Source organism: Passer domesticus, chromosome 2 (assembly GCF_036417665.1).
Source record: "Passer domesticus isolate bPasDom1 chromosome 2, bPasDom1.hap1, whole genome shotgun sequence".
NCBI lineage: Eukaryota > Metazoa > Chordata > Aves > Passeriformes > Passeridae > Passer > Passer domesticus.
This window is the reverse complement of record NC_087475.1, coordinates 11835238-11855311: the sequence shown is the minus strand read 5'-3', so window position 1 is coordinate 11855311 and position 20074 is coordinate 11835238. Positions and strand designations below refer to the sequence as shown.

The 20074-nt window shown below is 41.5% G+C and overlaps 1 protein-coding gene and 1 long non-coding RNA gene across 7 annotated transcripts in view; one reads left to right on the top strand and one right to left on the bottom strand.

Moving 5' to 3' along the window:
• Positions 1 to 3244: 3244 nt before the first annotated feature.
• LOC135293353 (uncharacterized) lies at positions 3245 to 18586 on the bottom strand. 4 transcript variants are annotated; one of them, XR_010355437.1, is made up of 3 exons: positions 10762 to 18586; positions 5579 to 7098; positions 3245 to 5494 (listed from the first exon to the last, which is right to left on the bottom strand). It is a non-coding gene; the product is annotated as an uncharacterized LOC135293353 (long non-coding RNA). The 4 variants fall into 4 exon arrangements; XR_010355435.1 differs by having other exon boundaries at positions 3245 to 7098; positions 10762 to 11427; positions 11542 to 18586; XR_010355436.1 differs by having other exon boundaries at positions 3245 to 7098; positions 10762 to 10977; positions 11542 to 18586.
• A 565-nt stretch (positions 18587 to 19151) lies between these two features.
• GK (glycerol kinase) overlaps positions 19152 to 20074 on the top strand; it is a 34825-nt gene continuing 33902 nt past the window's right edge. For all 3 annotated transcript variants that reach the window (XM_064407408.1, XM_064407409.1, XM_064407407.1), the window contains exon 1: positions 19152 to 19304. In XM_064407408.1, coding sequence (XP_064263478.1) covers positions 19239 to 19304 — 66 coding nt within the window. In that variant the 5' untranslated portion in view covers positions 19152 to 19238. The remainder of the gene's footprint in view (positions 19305 to 20074) is intronic.

Genomic DNA, 20074 nt, shown 5'->3' with positions numbered 1-20074 from the left:
AAACAGCACAAAAACTGGACAATACTGTCAGTTTAATGCAAGTCTCATCAGATGTCTTTGCCGTAAAAGTTCTCCCTGTGTGTCCTAGATTGCCAGGCAATATGTATTCTATTTGCTATCTGTTAGAAGTGGCAGTTATCTTCTGTTAATTGGGAAGTTTTCTTTATCTCTTCCACAAACCAATCCTCCCTCTGGGGAGACATCGGCTGTTAATGGGCCATTGAGCCTCATGGATGACTGAAAAAATTCCATCATCCCATTGGGAGATGCTCTGCCCAGAGGGAGGAACCAAGCATTCCTACCTGGATAGAATCTGAGAGTTTGGGAACAGCCTTTCCACTGGATTCCCAGAGGAACAGCTGCCTTTTCCACTGGATCTTCAGAGGAAAACTACACCCTTCTACAGGATCACTGCTCTAACAGAACCACACCTGACACTCCAGGACGACTGCAGCCACCATTTAATGGGACTGCTGCCAACACCCTGACCCACAGGGTGTCAGGTTTTATTCTGTCAGTTTGTTTTGTATTACTGCATTGTTTATTTATTTTTTATTTAATTTTCTTCCCTCATAAAGAACTGTTATTCGTGCTCCCATATCTTTGCTTGAGAGCCCCCCTTAATTTCAAATTTATAACAATTTGGAGGGAGGGGATTTACATTTTCAGTTCAGGAGAGGCTCCTGCCTTCCTTAGCAGACACCTGTCTTTTCAAACCAAGACACTGTGGAAACAAAGCTATTGTTGTAACAGACCAACTTTTTAAGCTTAACATTAACATTAATATTATTGTAATTTTTTCTCTGATCTCTCATTTGTACTATGGACCAGTCTCAGACCTTGTCACATTTATACTGGCCCAACACCTTTCTTCCATGTTTCCTTACCTGGATGAAATGCATCAAGGAAAGCAAGAAATAAATCTCTGTGAGGTTTTACCTCTTCTGTAGATCCAGAGAGCTCTATATTCACCAAAGCTCAATATTTCTAGTTAGACTGTTGGGAAAAAAAAAAAACTTTGATAGTATAAAAAAGCATTTCTGTAAAGGACCTCAGAGAGTTTTCAAAATATTTTTTTAATAATATAAATCCATGCAAAACCAGGAAGATATAAATGGACAGATATTCTAAAGTGCTTCTACTGCCAGAATAGCACAGCTATCCAGAAGCACTGTAAAATCAATCTACTATTATGGATTTATCTAAGCATGGATTTAAGACTTATCTTCAGACACCTAGATTTGCATTAAATAAGTGACCTTTTATTGTCATGCATGTGGAATGTTTTCAGTTCTCTATTGTCTCAAATATTGTCTGCATTTCTGCACAGTAGCTTTGTGTATCTATGGAAGGGAGATATAAAACTGTAATTTCTTGTCACTGAAATTGCACATTAACATCCTGACAGTCTAGGCTCTCAGGACACCCACTTATTCTAATGACTTTTTCCACATTCACTCCTGACCTTTGAAGTGCTGTCCTCAGCTAACAAGCACTGTCCCATACGAATTTTTGCCATGTGGCTTATAAACTGCTCTGAGTGCAGCACTCTGAGGGCCAGATCCAGATCTGAATGAGTTTGGTACAACATACCAGCAGCTGACCCCTTTTGCAAAGATCCCCACATGGGCTGTGCCTCCCATGCCCAGTGAAACAGATGTGAGAGAGAAGAAAGCTTCAGCACCTTAGGGAATCTTTCAGTCAGTCTCTTCATCTGTAAATGTAGCTCAGATTGTAAGGCCATGCCAAATTATTTTTGTCAGTGTAATTCACTACAGCAAATCCAATATATCAAGACTGTGTATGCCTATCCACTCCCCCCTCTGCCCTACCCCCCCAAAAAAAAAACCCAAAAAAAACCATTTAAAGTAAATTATCATGTTTCCTTCTCTATCACATTATTCTCCTCATAAGGAATTTCCTTGCGGAAATTGCTTTAATTTTGATCCTAAGTAGTTCTGATCCTTAGCTTTTTATTTCAGTTCAAGAGTTTATCTTCAAGACAAATGTGCCAGTTGTTTGCCCTCACTCTGCTTTGGTTGGCCTCTGCTTAGGTTGTGCCTGGTCAGAGAGTGCAAAGGCAGCTGCCTGTCATCTGCAGGTGAAATGTTTATATTCTAGAAATAATAAAATTTGATCTTTTGATAAGACAATATTCCACAGCATTTTGTTAAATTTAATAGTAGGAATAAGTGCATAAAATAAATCAATTTGCCTGTACATATACTCAAGCAGGTATGTACACAGTAAGCTCTCTCTGGTTATCAAACTATTTTAGCTCTATTCTTATTTGCTATGTCTGTACCTTTACCCACAAATTTTGAAATTTAAAAGTTAAAGATACCACCTTAAGATTATGACCTAGTTTATAATTAGATTCTATTTGTGCAAGAGGACAAAGGGGATATATTCAAACCTTTTGATCTTTGGAAGGAAAGATTTTATGGGAGGGAGATAAGAATGTTATCCAGTACTCTATCATAAAAACAATAATGAATGGTTTATATTCCTTACAGCAGCAAAATCAGATCTATTTCAAGCTTTCCAGTGTATATGGAAGTTTAACTTGATTTGAACTGAAAACCCAGTTTTCGATGCATTCATTGTATAATCAATTATTTGAGTAAATTAGCAGTCTCTAAACAGGGAAGAACCTTCATACACAGTTAGTTTTCTCTTCCTTCATTGCTGGTAGTAGAAAATAGATCCGAAGAATTTTCTAGGTAAAATGTGAGGATTCCCATCTTACAAATGAGTGCCAAGTCTGGCTTTGAGATATCTCAGGCCAAAGGGAGTCTTCTGGATTAATTACTCCAACCCTTTACTTGCTGTGTGGAAAAAAAAGTGGTTGCGACATGGTTCTCATGGCCATGTATTTCCAAGGAGGAAAAAAAGACCATGGATACAGAGAGAGCCCTCCCATTTTAGAAAAGATGAAGAAGTTTTGGTGCCCACCCATATTTTCTGTTTCCAGCTGTCCATGGCCAGTGATTGCCCATGCAGCAATGAGAAGTCTGGCTGTCCTTGGGGCCCCGAGCCTTAACTCAGGAACTCAAGGAGCACTGCACCTTCCATGTCGTTATATCCATCAAGGTCTGCACCCAGAGTATGATACTTCAAAATGAAGCAATTGTTTCATCACACAAAAGTGACCACTAAATCTTTTCATTAATTACAGAGGCATTTGTAATTCAAGTACAAATAAGGTAATAACAGGGAACATTTCCTGCTTTTCTTACTCCTTCTAGTCCATTAAATATACAATTTATTCCTGTGTTAAATTCCTTTTCTCTTCTTTGGATCACATAAATATTTTGTTATATGCAGACATTGCCACAGGTACGATCTATGCATAAACCAAGGAAACAAAAGCAAGGCCTTTGATATGACAAAATTATAAGCAAGAACATTGCACCCTCTGATAAAATCTCCAAGGCCAAGGGGAGTTTCCTTTGGGAAGAGATAACAGTATTGAAGAGATTTGGGAAGAGATAACAGTATACTGAAGCTGATCTACATTACCAGTTCCCAGCACTGGTCTTTTGTAGTAATAAGTAGCCAATGAGTGAAGTGTTTTCAGTTCATGTTCTTTTCTTCTCTCACTTATTTACACTAACTAGGAGACTGATCTTGACACGGTTCAGAAATCTTTCCCTTCAGTCTCAACCTCTCTTCATTCATAGCCCCTTATTTATCTTTAGTAGTCAAACTGTTCTGCCCATATCCCTTTGTTTTAATGGTCACAAATGGTCACTGATGTATCCTGAACAAAGTACATTATTGTACAAGTGATCCCACTGATGGCAGAGACCATCCTGAGGTTTCCATGCATAACCACACATGGGCACATAAGCCTTTAAGCCCTGCAGAGCGTGAATCATCCTGTAAAGCATCAGAAGGCAGCAAGCTGAGCGAGCTGCTCTCTTTCCATTGTCTGTGTCTGTCGAGAAGCCAAAAATGTCTCTTTTTTATTCTCTTATCTTTTTTTTTTTGTCTCCTAACTACTACCATGATAACTTAGAAATGGATGGTTTTAAACCAACCAAGAATATCTACATCTAAATGCCACCTACTTTTTAGCATCCTCAAATAACAACACGCATAAAAGGTGGTCTACAGTGTGCAGATACATAGAGCTAGATTTACTGAAATCCTGATGTACACCACAGATACTGTGCATGGCTTGCTCTGTGCTGCTGACTGAAATACCCCAGGGTCTGATGCATTTCAGTCAGCAGCAGAGAGGAGCCTGACTCTCAGCACACTGCAGAGAGTGCAAACCACAACTACTCCTCAAGCAATGAAGCATAATATTCCCCAGCTCACCACCCAGCTCACCAAAAGGCTTTATCAGCACCTATAACTCTCACGTTTGCACCTTCCAGATCTTGTTAGACAGTCTTCTGGGGTCATTTTTTAAGCTTCCCAGGATGCACACATTAGTTCTGATCCTTTCACAGAACTTGTGTTATGGTAGGCCTCATCATTCCTTTGAAAGTTGATTTTTAGAGAGGAAGTTTAGCAATTAATTTTTATTTTAGGGAGAAGGTGATTTTTTGCTCAAGATGTATCATTCCTATGTAAGTATTTAAATTTTCAAAATATACACTGAAGGTTTGGTGGTTTCTCTCAGTTTTAGATTTATTTAATGGTTTTCATACATTGAAATCTTTAAATGATTGAAATTCAAGCATCTTTAAATGCTTGAAATTCACATAAATCATTTCAGCAATGTAAAATAAAAATTTTATAAATCTGAGTGTGCATAGCAAATAGAAATGATGAAAATTAGTGTTTCAGGTATCACAAATAAAGCAGCTACCCCAAATCCCTGAACCCAAGGCATCTCCTGCAGAATAAAAAAGGGCTTCAGTTCCTGGCTATGTCAGATCACTTCCTACCATAGGAAATCCCCAGTGATGTTACACTGCATTCTTGGCTTCACAAGTCTGAAATGATTACTCACACATGCTCAATTAATTAAGTAGAAGCTAATTGCATCCTACCTATTAGATAGAAAGGTGTTAAACCTTTGGAAACCATTGGACTACTGATAAAACTAACTTGTAGGTTGGGAAGGAAATTTTGCTGCCTCCACCTTTTATTGAAGGAGTCTTTTTACAGATGCAGTGTGTGAAGCAGAGATTCCAGTAGCCCACACCATCCTAGAGAGAGGGCAGCAGAGCTGCATTTTTTTTACCAATTTTGACAGAGCTTGACTTTCTTTTCACAAGAAACTTTTTCTGCTTTCTTGCCTCTGGGTGAGCTCATGATTCCCTTCTCAGCAGGTCTCTAGAGCTAATAAACTCTAAGCCTCAGCAAATCCCAGCTGATGAGAGGAGGAGATTGTTCTTTCACCTGGCTGCACCTTGAGGACAAGGAAGACTTCATCTCTGCAGGACAAGTGCATTACAGTACTTGAAGCTTTCTTCCTGGCTTTCTGCCAGATTCCTACTGAGGTTACACACACCCTCTAGGATAAAACAGGATATTCCTAAGGAAGAACAGGTTAATTATATTATAAAAGTTTCAAATGTCATTTCCAAGAACAATAAAGATTGTCTGAAAGACTGCCTACCTTTACAGAATCCTGTCATATGATACGTATCCTAAGTCCAATGCTTACATTGGGTCTTTGTTAAAAATAAATCATGCATCCAGCTGCTAATATACTTCTTGGTTCAGTGACAACTACTCACTAGTGGTCAGGCTTTACAGTCTTTCAAAGAGCTTTTATCTGTAAAACAGTACTGAGCAATAGATAAGGGCTTTCTTTTTTAGGTTTTTTTGTTCTTTTACTACACATCTGTGTAACAATAAAATTGAAGGCAATCAGGTTACTAAGAAGGGATTTTTTTTTTTGTTAGTGTATCAAAATACAATTAAAAATTGCAGAAATCCAAGAAGTGTTACAGTGATCTGGTTTCTTTAGGTGCATTGGCAACGTCTGTAATTTCTAGGTAGAGCCATCCCATGATAATTGGGTGTTTTTCATGGGGTTTTTTCCCTCAAGTACTGGCTCTTAATTTGACTCTGATTTCTACATTCCTCACTTCCTTACTCTTCCATCTTTCCAGCAGTCAGCTTTTACAGCTATTCTAAATTCCGTGTCAGTAACATTCATTTGAAAATTTTGTCAGAAAGTAGCAACAGAATAAGCAATAGATCTGCTGAGTACTTTTAAGAAAATAATGACAGACAACCCTCCTGCACTTTGGTCCATGAAAACCAGAAGCCATCACTGCCCACGGGGGGTTTTTTTGAGTTAGGCAATTCTGGCTAACCATGCCATGAGTGAAGAAAAACGGGAAAAACAGAAAATGTGAGGGTCTGGATCAAGTGTGGACAAATCACTAGTTCCATCTGCTAAGAAATGATGTTCAGCACAGTTTGCTGCTGTTGAGCATTATCCAGGGGCATAAGACCTGCCAAAGGAAGAGAGGAGGAATGTTGTAATGGAAAGCTTTCTGAAAAGCAGATTGAAAGCAAAGGGTCACTGAGTTGATTTTTTTGAAAGAGATAGTTACAGGAAAGGGACAGAAAAACATTAAATTGAGCAATTAAACAGGCATGGAGAACCAGGGAAGCTCTTTCAGTTAGAGGCTGCAACCCAGATTTTGCCAGGGAGACTGGTAGGGAAATGTTATTTAGTTACATGAATAAGAGGAAAACAATTTCAGAAAAATTGATTCGGTGTGGTTTCTGAAGAAAACAAACATATTTACTTCAAGATGGAACTCAGGGAGTTAATCAAAAGTATATATTTGGTGTGGTATTTAGGGGATTTATGGAAGATATATATACATATTCAGAAAGACTGGGACATAGACAATAGAAATAAGAGCATATAAAAATATAAATTATGAGTCAGCAATGTGTCATTGTAGAAAGAAGGCCAATGTTATCTTGTGCTGCATTAGCCAGAGCATTGTCTACACTTTGAGAGAGCTGATCCTTCCACTCTGCTCCAGCCTTGAAGATACTCAAAACCAAATGGACACCGTCCTGAGCAACCTGCTCTCACAGACTTGTCTTTGAGCAGAAATTTGGACCAGATGATATTCACAGGTGCCTTCTTGCCTCAGCTGGTCTGTGATCCTAAACAGAAAGGAGGCAGAAAATACAGCATTTGGTAAAACAATCAACAAATATTTGTCTGCAAATGTTTGCTGCTACTGCAGCATAAAAGAGCATTGATGTGTGAATACAATACAGTGAAATACACAAATATGTGTGACAGTAAGCACAATGACACAATAGACAAAAGCTGGAATAAAACTAGAAAAAGAGGTAGCAGAATAACCACAAAGGAAGAAAATGGAAACTAAATGTAAATAGTTTTTTTCCTCAAAGCAACATTTGATATTTGAGAATTGGGGCTGTATTGGCAACACTGCCAAAATCCTCTGTTTCTGAATGAGATCTATAAATATTACATGACTAATTTTCTCAACTGGTAAAATCACTTCATAGCAAGCATAGGTTTACATAACACTTCCAGGGAAACAAGACAATCTCTTGGATTTGACTACACAAAACATGAAAAAATTCAAGTGATTTCTGTAACCCCTAAGCAAAACACCAAAGACTGTGGTCACAGGCCAAATAATTACATTTCTGTAGTGAAAGGTATGAATGCTGGCATCAAGAATCCCCAAAGAGCAGAGAAATTTCTGGAAACCAGTAAGAGACAGGAAACTTATAGATCAGGACAATGTGGATTACTCCTAAATCAGTATTAAGGAATGTTTGTATCCTTCTGGGCATTACAGAAATGTTGAAAAAAAAGTGTAAGGCTGTAATGTCAATTAAAATTGGTTATTTCCTTTTTTTTTTTCCATTAAATTGTTTATCTTTTATATTGTCTTAGGTAGTTGGCATCTTTAATGACTTGGTAAAGCTACTGGTAAAGAGAAGAATGAGATAAATCATCAGAAATTAGAGATGTTTAGTATTTGTGCGATTTCTTCTTTTTTTTAACCTCACTTTACATCAAGCTGCACAAACATCATTATTTACAACACAGAAATTGTAACCTAAAATTATAGTGACCTATCATATATCTGTATCATCATCAAACTCAAGAGCCATTCATGCTAAGTCAGGGCAAAGTAATATAATAGAAGAGGTCTATAAAATAATTATACATACCAGATACCATGATAAGGAGCACTTACAGAGCATAATTCACATTTTGCTGTGGATTTACTATTACCAGTAAATGGGAAATATTTCACAATATCCTTGACTCACCCATGTGTGATACATGATGCAATCAATTTCCATGGAAATTTGTATCTAGCCTTTCACTACAACAGTACTTTGAACCTCATATTATTATGCTTTGGCAAAATTCAGAATTAGGCTGCTTGTTGTCAAAGCAGGCTGTTTAGCACCCACAGACTGGAGAGAAAGGGCATATAGTGACAATGTTCTCTGGTAGCCCTGAGGAACTCTAATAAAAGACAGCTGCTAATGCCAGTGGTCCTGGTCTCTGATGACACCCTGAAGGGTTGTGCCTTTTTTTTTATGAAGTGTTTGAATCACTTAAGTCATTGTAAAGAGAAGACTGGACTCTGGATAGCATACCTGCACACCTCCCCAATTACACCCCACAGCTTCTTTGCAGACACAGTTGTACCTCCAGCGTGAAGCACAAGCTCTCCTAAAGAGCAGAGGCTGCTTGGTCCCTGCCTTGCTGCCTTTCACTTGTAGTTAAGGAGAGATCAGAGAGGAGACAATTTTAGCCATTCAGTTGTTGGCTGTGCTGCCAAGCAGTGTGACCTCTGGGATGAACTGAGCAGGTCTGACCAGCTCTGCACAGCAGTGGATGGGCACTTCCCATTAACTCTGCGGGTTCCCAGAGCAGCCCAGGGAAAAGGACAAACCACCAGCACCTTGACTCAAGCCCAGGCAGCTATGGAGGGCAGGGGAGGGGAGAAGGAACAAAGACATCCCTTTTCCTGTTTTAAATGTTTAATTCAATTAGTTATGATTAGGACATACTTCTTACACAGTGGAATGTTTCTCAATGCAATAAACATCAACCTGACATGAGGAACAGCGGGTATCTTTGTAGAGCAGGAGGGAAGGAGCTTTGTCCTGTCCTCTAAAAAATATCTTCTTATGAAACCACTTGAGAATTGAGAACTTGTTTTACTTGACGACTGGAAAGAATCAACCTTTTACTTTTTTTTCTTTTTTAAAATTCCTTAATTCTCCAGCCCTCAGGCCCAAAACCACAGAATATTATTGGACTGACCTGCTCCAGGTGACATTGTTTATGTTTAAAGGCACAAAGGTCAGAAGCAGCATTTGAGCCTGTTAAGATTTTAATTAATGAGATAAGACTTAATTTATAAGATTTGGTAAGAAATGGACATTCTACCTTCAAACTGCTTTTATTGCAGAACACAGCCCAGTTCCTCATTCTCTGCCTTCTGAGGTAAATGAACTCAGCATTGCTCATGAAAGTGCAGAATGAACTTTCTACAGCTGGTGAAATTCCCTATAATCAAGACAGCCTGGGAACTTGAACCAACAAATGAGGGGCGGAGCAACTGTGGAAAAGGTACAGCATCCATTCACCTGCTGCTCTGTGTGCAGAAGGCCACACACACCACATTCCAGGAAAGCACTTTCTCACCTTTCTTCCACAACAGCCTCTTCCTTAGTGTATGATTAGTATCAGATTTCCTTGGGAGGCTGATTGTTTAAAGGTTGCCTGACGAGGGCTTTTCGCACAGCAAAAAGATAGTGTGCCATTCTTAAATCCTCCCTCTCCTGCCCACAAAGCTCCCAGGATAAATGTGCTTTGCTAGCTGGGACCAGTTGTTTTACATACACTGTCTCAGTTGTCAAAATTAAAAAAAAGTTAAACCTTCTGCTGATGTGTATAAGGAAAACAGCATTTCAGCCACAGAAGAGCTCTGTGTTTATATCACGCTTCTAATTATTACAAAATTTTTAAAAGGAAGAGGCAAAAAGAAAATAGGAATCAGTCTTTTTGGAGAATATATGGGAAAAAACCCTTTTATTTGGACATTGTGTCATCTGATAACTTAAGGCATAGCATAACTGAATGTCTAGGCAAAAAACAGATGGTGTTTTCAACCTTAGAAGAGGGTGATGGGGGGACATTGTAAGGACTCCCAACCTAAATTATTGTATGAAAATAATGGCATTGAACTGTTAGAAAGCCACTTACTACTTTATGCTATTTGATATATATTATGATGTTATTTTAATGTAATATCTGGAATTATGAAATTATAAAAAACTTTATATCTGTTTTTATTACATATATATATGAGGACAATAATATATATTATATCTATGTATATATATATCTATATCTATTTGTATTAACTATAATTATTTAGTGTACATACTATTTATTTGTAAAGTTCACATCATGCATTTATTGTGAATAAATAGAACTGTATTTCCCTATGTTTTGTATGCCTCCAAGATTTCTAATACCTTCAGCTCTCCTTTGTTTTAGCAGACTTACGTGCTCCATCATCTGAGAAGTCTGTAGAAAATACACCATGGATGTAGGTCTTTTCTGTTCACTCACTGTTTTCATGTTGCTTACAAAAGTACAGCAAACAAAGTACAGTAAACAAAGATAACAGAAAGAAACTCATTTTTATGTAAAAATTTTAAATCTTGTTTCTTTCTTAAGTAAGCAGTGCTAAAACAAAGCAAACACACATCAAGCCCATTTTAGGGCATCCACAGGAGACAGGCACATTTTACCTTCTTAAATTCACTGCAAAAGCTTCCTTTGACTGCAGGGGGAGCAAGAATTTTCCTAAAGTATTTTTGAAGCATTTAGCTGTGGTGCATTCACTGTGCAGTGTCTTGCTCATTAGCTAGATAATTATTTCTCCATAGAACAGAAAGAATGAACTACATACATAGCATATGAAACACTGAGCATATGAAACACTGATGTTGCCTCAGGCTGAGTCTCTGTAGAAACAAATGTATAAAAGAGGCTAAAGTTAGTACTTTAATTTCTTTGTATTATTATACCAAAAATATAATTTCATACAGAACGAACAGCCAGATATAAATTTATCTTGGAATAACAGGAAACTTATGTTATTAGAAAGGTAATTTTTCTACTTCTGCAATAAATACATTAATTTTACCAGTACTATACTGACATTCTTCACCTTATGATTCTATCTATGCCCCTATTACATTTTGTCCTAATATCCTCAATAACGAGTATATATGGACAAATCATTCTTTTGTATTCATTAGAATCTTGTTAAACTGCATAGAAGAATCAATGTAGCTTCTAGAACTTAATGTCCTCACAGGGATGACTCAGAAATAAGGCAGCAGGAACAGTTTCCACCCCAGCTCTAACTCTGCCCCTAAGAAGCTTCTGTTCCTGCAGAAGAGCACTGTAACCTGGAAAGAGTTATGAGTAAGCTCTTCTGATAATGGACCAAGAGCATTACTGCAATTAGAAGTTGATAACACGGAGTTGCAATACGAAGATTGACATACATTCTGTTAACAAACCTCTGATAGGCAGATTGAAATGTCAAAGGCCCTGTGCCGCAGTTATCAGGAGCTCACCTCAGGAAACCCGGGCAGGAAACTGTTTTGAGGTACATTGAAGACAAACAGGAACCTGCTGTTGGGAAACCATTCAGACAATGTATAAATTCAAAATAATTTGACCATGTATAGAACTCCACAATAACTATTGAAATAGCCATAAGTGATAGCAGAGGTGGAGCCATCTGCAAATACAAGCCTGTAAGAAATACCTCCTGCTGCACAAGTGTCTGTGCTTTAGAATCCAGAATGCAAACCTGACCACTCAGCTTGCCTCCAATGCTCCCACTGAAGTGTTACCTTATGGCCATCCCAGGGAAAGACACCTTATCTTCACCTCTGCTCCAGCATCCTGCCCAGCAGGTTTGGCTGTAAACCAGCTGGGTCAGACAGAGGCAGCGTTAACCCCAGCGTTATCCTGGGTTTCCAGGACTGACACAGGCCTGGTGTCTGTGCTGGATGAGGACAGCATGGTCAGAGTTCATCCTCACTTTCCAGGACTGGAGCAAGAAGAGCTGAACTGGTCACTGTTTCAGAAAAGCATCTTCTTTTTGTGTGTCATGCTCCTCCACCAGTGCACCAGGAAAGTGCATTCTTACATCAGCTTTCCTAAGTATTGCTTAAAATATGTAGTCTCAGCAGATGCTCAGAAAGCAAACAATAAATCATCAAAATGTCAAATCCAGTCATTGAAAGTCAGTCCACATAGCCACTTTCCCTTTGGGTGACAGGGCTTTCTGCCTTAATGATATCTACTAGATATGTCACAGCTTTCCCATACTTTCCCCAGAATACTTTTGAGTTTACCTCACAAACTCAGTTATCCTCTACTACTAAAGAGCCTTTTTCTCTTGGGCAGTTTCATTGATAGCTTCATTATCTTCCTCTATGTGTTTTGTTGGGAGTTTATTTTAGTAGATTACATCTGAGAGTTTCTTCTTTCTAGAGCAGGGTTGTTACTTTCTTTCTCCATTAGCACAGCTTTGAGGTTCTGCTTTGGCAACCACAGAAAGAAATATATGCAATATCTCCCAGATTCATTTCAAATGCAATTCAATTCTCAATAAAACACAGCAAAGCATCTTCTATGAAGCTCAGCAAGACTGGTGTTCATTTCAGTGTTCTTGGTGAGGTGTATTTTCCAGCTGTCATGGGTTAGGAATACTATTCCTCAATTTAGTATTCCCACTGTAAAGAAAACCACAAGACACTCCCCTCCCCAACTCCACCAAGAGAGACAAAAGGCAGAGATTACAGGTTAAGATTTACTGGGAACAGCAATGAGATAAGAAAATGAACTGTAAACCAGCATTAATAACAAAAGCATACAAAAACTGGGTGCTTTACATACAACAAGATGCTCACTGATATTCCAAGAGATTCATCTCCTCTATACTCTACAACTAGGTAAAGTTATAGGCAGCAGTGAGATGTCCACTAGATTTTCTCTTCCCAGGGCCAAGCAAACACTCTCAGCAGCTGTCTGTACATTACTGAGAGTCCCCCAGAACTCCACCTGCAGGTAACTAACACCATTTTGCCTTCTGGTATAAGTGGAGCATAAAGAATCTCCAGAAGACCTCAATGTAGCTGAGTTCTCCTGTCGGTTTTATGAGAAATACACTTGTTTTGTGATGTAAAATTGAAAACATCAATGTATTAAAGTTGTTCTCAAAAGCAGACAGTACAGTCTAGTCTTCATTATAATAATGCAGCCATTATATTGCATTATATTGCATCTGCAATAATGCAGAAGGCTAACATTTGATTTGATGATATGGGAGCTGAAGGTTTGTCAGCAGCTGAGGCAATCTAAGAGGTTGCAGCTGCTGAATATTTCATGCTGTCCCCAGTCTCCTCCACATCATCTCCTACTTATTCTTAACCTTTCCCATGCTCCTTGCTGTGGTAAGCTCTGCTTTTCCACCAGCTCTGGCACTCATTACAGCAAGTGAGTCAATTCAGCTTCTTGGCAGAGAACAATCCACTTTTATTTTGTCTGGGTATGTTTTCTGCCATATTAATGAGCTCAGAGGACTCAAGAAAGGATCCAGTAAAAACCAGACCCTTTGCAGAACAAGCAGAAAGTGCATGGCCAGGATCATGATGGTAGCGGTAAAAACATCATCCTTTAGAATCTGTGTGAGGCTAGATCTACTTACCCTGTGGGATCCTGCCTCTGCCAGTTATTACCAGCTTACTCAGTCCTGTCCTCTCTGAGGGTAACAGGAATGCAGTTACTGATTCCTGAGAAAGGCAGTGGCCAAGGAAAACAATGCCTTTCGACCTCAGAGAAAGCTGTGCTTTACCTCTGCTCTGCTAAGCACTTCCTACATTACCATTGGCCTGTAATTTAGCTGCTCTAGGCCCACCTCCATATCTGTGAACAAAATGCCATAGGCATTACATTTTCACAAGAAGTTTCATAGAGATAATACATAAAAACCCTTTGATGTTCATAGACAAATGTACAGTTCCTGAGGGCATCCAATTAGCTAGAGTAAATTACTAGAGTGCTTTATAATAATGGGTACTGAATTCTCAATTCCTATCTGAGGGTGTTGCACAGTAATTCAGTATGCCATCACCAATGAAAACAGAACACCAAAAAGATGGGATACATTTTTTTACTAAGTATGTATTTTCTTAGTAGAACATATATTTGACAGTATGCTTTAATAAAAACTGTCCTTCTGTACTCCCTATAGATATATGGCATCCTCCACTTGAAACTTTATATTCCATTCCTTTGCTTCAGTTCTTCTGCACGATGCAAGAGCTCAGGTTTGTGCAGGATTAACAGAATTTAAATCCATTGTAGCAACAGTTTCAGGGTCTTCATGTAGCTCCACTGCTGCTTTTTGGTTTCAATATCTTCACTACATATGGAAACCAGAGCCTGGAATGTACATCACTAAATTTTCAACTTCCAACTAGGATGTAGAGGCAAAAAACTATCAAGTATCAGTATTTAGAGCAATATACAATCCTATTACTGTATGCAGCAATTTCACAAAAGCCTATTTTTGGAAATATCCACTGTGCAGTGCAAAAAAAAAAAGTGAAAAGATGTCCTTTATGACCGGCAGTTACCTTGCCTCTGCTAACTTAAGGTTAAAGTACAGAATGAGCCTATGAGAATTGGCCCTATCATCATCTTATGGAGCACTAATTAGATTAGCTCATTTGATTTAAAAAAAAAAAAAAGCTAGCGAAATACAGTTGTTATGAAAACAGTAGAAAGCTAACTCTTTTTTAATGTGTGCCTTCAATGCAGTGTATAGTTTCAGGAGTATATTTTGCAGTAAGTTGCCATAATTTTTTATGGAAGCTTGAAGACCAAGTATCTCAGTTAAGGATTTTGAAGCATGGAGTACCTACTATACTACTAATGAATATTTATAGTCTCTGAATTATTTATTTTAATTCCCAAGAATATTTACTTTTATCTACACAAAACTCTTGTAGGGTGTTTTTTTCTGATTTCCCCATTTTGATTTGAATAATAGGGCTTTGAGCAACCTGGTCTAGTGAAAAGTGTACCTGGTCATTGGCAGGGGGATTATCATGAGATGATCTTCGACATCCCTTCCAACCTAAGCCATTGTGTGCTTCTATGACTCTTGTAAAGATTTACTGGCTTGATAACTGCTTTTCAAAGCACTTAGTATTAGCTGTCTTCAAAACATGAATTTATTTTTATTATTTATTTATTGTCCACCAGAAAGACAGCAACTGCAACAATGATTACTCAGTGTTTGAACACTGAGAGAGTGATTCTAAATATAAAATCATTCAGGGAAAACGATTGTCTAATACCAGGTCAGAAGTAAAACATATCCTGTGAAACATTCATTGCATCACTGCAGTCATGGCTTCACAATAAAATGGTTCTTGCCAAAGGGTGACAGGGTACTGTCATGTGACAGGGTACTCTTTGGCATGTGCCAAAACAAACGTAGGAGACAGAACACAGAATGGGTCACTGCAATCCTGCCCTCCTCGGGAATCTACAGAAAGATCTCCAGAAAGGTTTCCAGCCCACAAAGGGTGCTGCAGATGACCTATAGAAATGTGAGGGCACTGGCAGCCAAGGTCACAATCTGTTTGTGCTGGCTCCCTGCACCAGAGCAACGGAGTTTATCCACTTGTGCGGACACAGGCACAGAGCACATACCACTCATCTTCCCAGTAGGCAAAAGGGTGCAAGTGGCAGCGTGACTCGTTACCCTGGTGCCCTGGACACTTCACAACTCCACCTGTTCCAGCCTAGCTCCAAATACGTGCCTTCTGTCCCTCCTGGGGGAGCCCAAGGATCCCACATCTGTAAGGAAGTGCAGGATTGGATGGCCGAGCCCTCTAGACTGTCACTAAGAGGCAGAAGGGAAAGACACGGACCTCTGGCATACACTCTTTAGTTCACACTGTATCACATGCTCGGAGTAGCCTGACACAGTCACATTTTGTCCCTAGCTTGAGGTCAGTAAAGAAGAACCAGCCAAGAAGAGCAGAATGTAATTGCCAACGTAACTCTGCTGAGATTAAAGACAAAAATCAAACTGAAACTAAAAAAACCCAAACCAAAAGCAAACAATTGAGTTTGTATGCTATTGAAATTAGTTGTTTAGTAACAAAATTATGTTGGCTCTGAAAAATGCACCGCAAATATTTATGTGCTTAATTAATGTCTTCTAATGTGTCCACCACCTTAAATATATATTACCAAAAAAAAGCAGTGGGGCTCTATTCAAAGATGGAAAAACCTGCCTTTTGAGTTCAGTTTACAGAACAAGAGGTCAAAAAGCTGCATGTGGAACAAGAGCAGCATTTACAGGAATCTGCATTGTGTGGGCAGTTGACAATAATCAGCAACTTTGTAAATGTTACATTTTGAGGAACTGAATTCAACTTTCTTATAATTAAGTCCTCCAAAACCAGTGAGATCCTCCATTATTTCTACCAGACTGGAAATTCTTATAGCAAGTATATCTAAATTCTAAAATCACTCCTTCTGTCGAGAATAATATATATACAAGGGTCTCAACTAGCACTTGAGTTTTATTTTCTTTTTTTTTTTTTTTTTCATTTTGCAAGTTCTTCAGCAGGAGAACAGAACAGCAAACAACTTGATCTGCATTGTGTAGACTTGCCTCAGTGAGATCTGAGCCAGAAGCAGAAGAAATTAGTCTGCATGGATATCCACACTCCTTCCTTTAAGGGAAGCTAATTCCTTTGGAAGTGTCTCAGCCGAACGTGGCCTCACACCATCTTACTGTAAAGGTACGGCCAGAGCTCCACCCTTCCTTTCCCTGCAGGCTTCCCTGGGATAGCACCCTCTATCCCTACTCTGCAAATAGTATTGCATAATAAATACTACAAGAAAAAAATGTTCTATTCAAACAGTGAATAGGAATGTGAAGGAAGCGAGAGCACACTGTTGCATGAGCTAGAAGAATAAGCTATTCTCCCTGAGTCAATATTTTCTACTTTTGGACTAAATTATTTCCCCCTTCGGGCTGTCTTGCATGTCTGTTGAGGGTTAAGGAAATTTCACAGGTTATTTCTGTCACACCTCCTGTTCCTGGTCTATAAACATTCACAGGCATTGCTAAAGAACACCTGAGGAAATGGCACCTCCTAATTTCTGTAACTCAGTAATCCTTACCAGTACAGTGGTATTTCATGTTTTGCATATATGTCTGTCATGATATTGCTTCCTCCCTTCTTGGATCTAGAGAGACCACAACCTTTGCTGAAAATTGTCACATCCTCTCTTGAGTTAAAATACACTCAGAACACAATACTGCAGCTCTTAAAAGAGAGAAAAGAAATAACACAAACCCCACACTTTTCCTAGGAATTATACTAATTAATTCAGATTTAACTAAGATTGCATGGGATTAATTCCTTGAATTCCTATTCCACATGGAGAAGCCGTAGCCTTGGATAAGTTTTCCTAATGAACTGCAATTCTTGGTAGTTGGTTTAGAATAGAAGCTCCCTGTGACAAGTGAGGGCAGTAGAGGGGGGATCTCTGGCAAAGCCAGGAGGGATCTTTATGACCTTCTAGGACAAACTCTGTGGATCCTTCTCTAAGGGCTGCAGCAAGCTCTTGAGCAACATGATGTCTAAACTATAGCTACGTTCCAAGAAAAAAAAATACAAGTCTTGGTGATAAGATTTGAGAATAATAGAAAATCTTTGATAATATTTGGCAAGTGGTACACATGCTACTTTACTGTCAGTCTTGAAAATGGGGGTGTGGATCTCACCACAAGACTGTATTTGTCTCATTTCAGATGTTGTAGTTAAGGGCTGCAATGAAATCCCCTGCTATTACACATGAGCACTAAGTGCTGTTCACGCCCCGTCCAAGGCTCCTCGATGCCAGCTGAAGCACTAACAAACAAAAAAATGAAAAGAGCTGGGTAAGGTATCTCGCAAAGCTTTCCCAAGCGGCAGCAATCAGATTTTGCTCATCACTGAGCAATTGTAGCAAAACACCCCAAGTTTGGACAGCTACTAGTAACGTGAACTAATGGCAAAGGCAAATCTTTTTAATGGTGTCTGTGGGGGCTGGTTTACTGGCACCGTGTGTCACTTTTTCAGGCCCTTCAGTCAGTATTGTTGGCTTTTGCAATTCCGTCCCAACTCTTACAACACCAGCGGTTTTTCTGGAACCACAAGTTACCAACAAGCAGTAAGGAAGAAAGACCTAGATTCCATTGTTTAAAAACCAATGAGTATCTCTGCAAGACGCAGGGTAAAGCTTTAAAATAGAAAAGAAGCTGCTTTGGGGATGTATCATAAATGCGCAGAACATATCTCGGTCATCCATGATCACTCAGCTTTGCACAGTTCCTCGGCAGCATCCGCTCTGAACAAAAGATTTCCAGGGATACCCAGGCTTGGCACTCCGCAACGGGGTCCCGCCTCAGAAAGCGTGGGGTTTCATTCCCCTCTCCCCGAAAACGAGCGAGACACGTTTCGCTCCGTGGAACGCCGCCTCAAGGCACAAGTGACCCGAAAAGGGTTCCCGCTGCTCTCCCGGAGCGACCCGAGCTGCCCTGGGCACCCCCGGGCTCTCCCGGAGCAACCTGTCCTGTCCTCGGCACCGCGGGCTGTCCCGGAGCGATCTGTCCTGTCCTGCCCTCGGCACCCCCGGGGCTCTCCCGGAGCGACCTGTGCTGTCCTGCCCTCAGCACCCCGGGGCTCTCCCGGAGCGACCTGTGCTGTCCTGCCCTCGGCACCCCCGGGGCTCTCCCGGAGCGACCTGTGCTGTCCCTGCCCTCAGCACCCCGGGGCTCTCCCGGAGCAACCCGCGCTGCCCTCAGCACCCCCGGGGCTCTCCCGCCTCCCCTCCGCCGCCGCCGCCCGCCCGCGCGCCGCCGCCTCAGGGGCTCAGGGGCGGGGCGAGGAAGGGGGCGTGCCGCGCGCCGCTCGTCACGTGACACGCCCCCCTCGCGCCCCTCCGCGGGCCCCGCCCCCGCCGCGCCCCGGGCTCTGATTGGCCGCGGGCTGACAATGCGCGAGGCAGCGCCCCCCGCCCCGCCCCCCCCGCCGGCTTCACCCCGGCTGCCACGCGCCGCCGGCCGCGAGCTGCCCGCGCGGCGCCGGCGCGGCCGTTACGGGAGCGGAGCGGGCGCTGAGGGGGCCCCATGGCCGCGTCCCTGGGGCCGCTGGTGGGAGCCATCGATCAGGGCACCAGCTCCACCCGCTTCCTGGTGAGCACAGCGCGGCGGTCGGGGCGGCACCGGGGGGCAGGCGGCGCCCCCGCGGCCTGAGGGGAGCGGCGGCTTCCGCGCCTTCGCTGCCCTCCATCCCGGCGGGGGCCTCTGCCGTGCCCTTGGGGAAGGGCAGGGGGACGGGCCCGCAGGGCCGGGCTGCGCTGCCCGGCTGCAGCCTCCTGCCTCCCGGAGAGGCGGCGCTGCCCGGCCCGGGGGTGCCGGAGCCGCCGCCGTCCCTCCGTGGCGTTCCCGCCGCGGCGCGGGGGCAGCGCCCGTCCCGCGGGGAGCGGCGCCGGGCGAGCCCGACAGCGGCGGCTCTTGCTGCTGCTGCTGCTGCTCCGGGGCACGGCGAGGTCCCGCTGCTCCGGGCAGGCTGCGCTTGCAATCTGTCAGGCTTGCAGTCTGCCGGGCGTCTCGCCCCGAATGGAATCAAATGGACAAGGTCCTGAGGCACTGGGGAAATAGATCCGTGCGAGTTCGGTGGCTGTGATTAGCTGGTGTTCAAACAATGCCGTGACTGCTCTGTTCCCCGCTAAAACCTGCCCGGGGCCTGCTGGAGTGACTGCTGCAGCTCCAGCCCTAATGTCAGGGCATCTGTAGGTATTCAGGTGTCTGACCCTGCACACCTTGTGAAGCACTGATTTGTTTAAACACTAGAGGAAGATAGGTTTAAGGATAGGAGAATTAATGTATTGGTCATATATTTGACCCTTTAGCTGAAGGATCTAGTTATTTCTGTATTATGCAATAGGCTGTAACTAATGTTG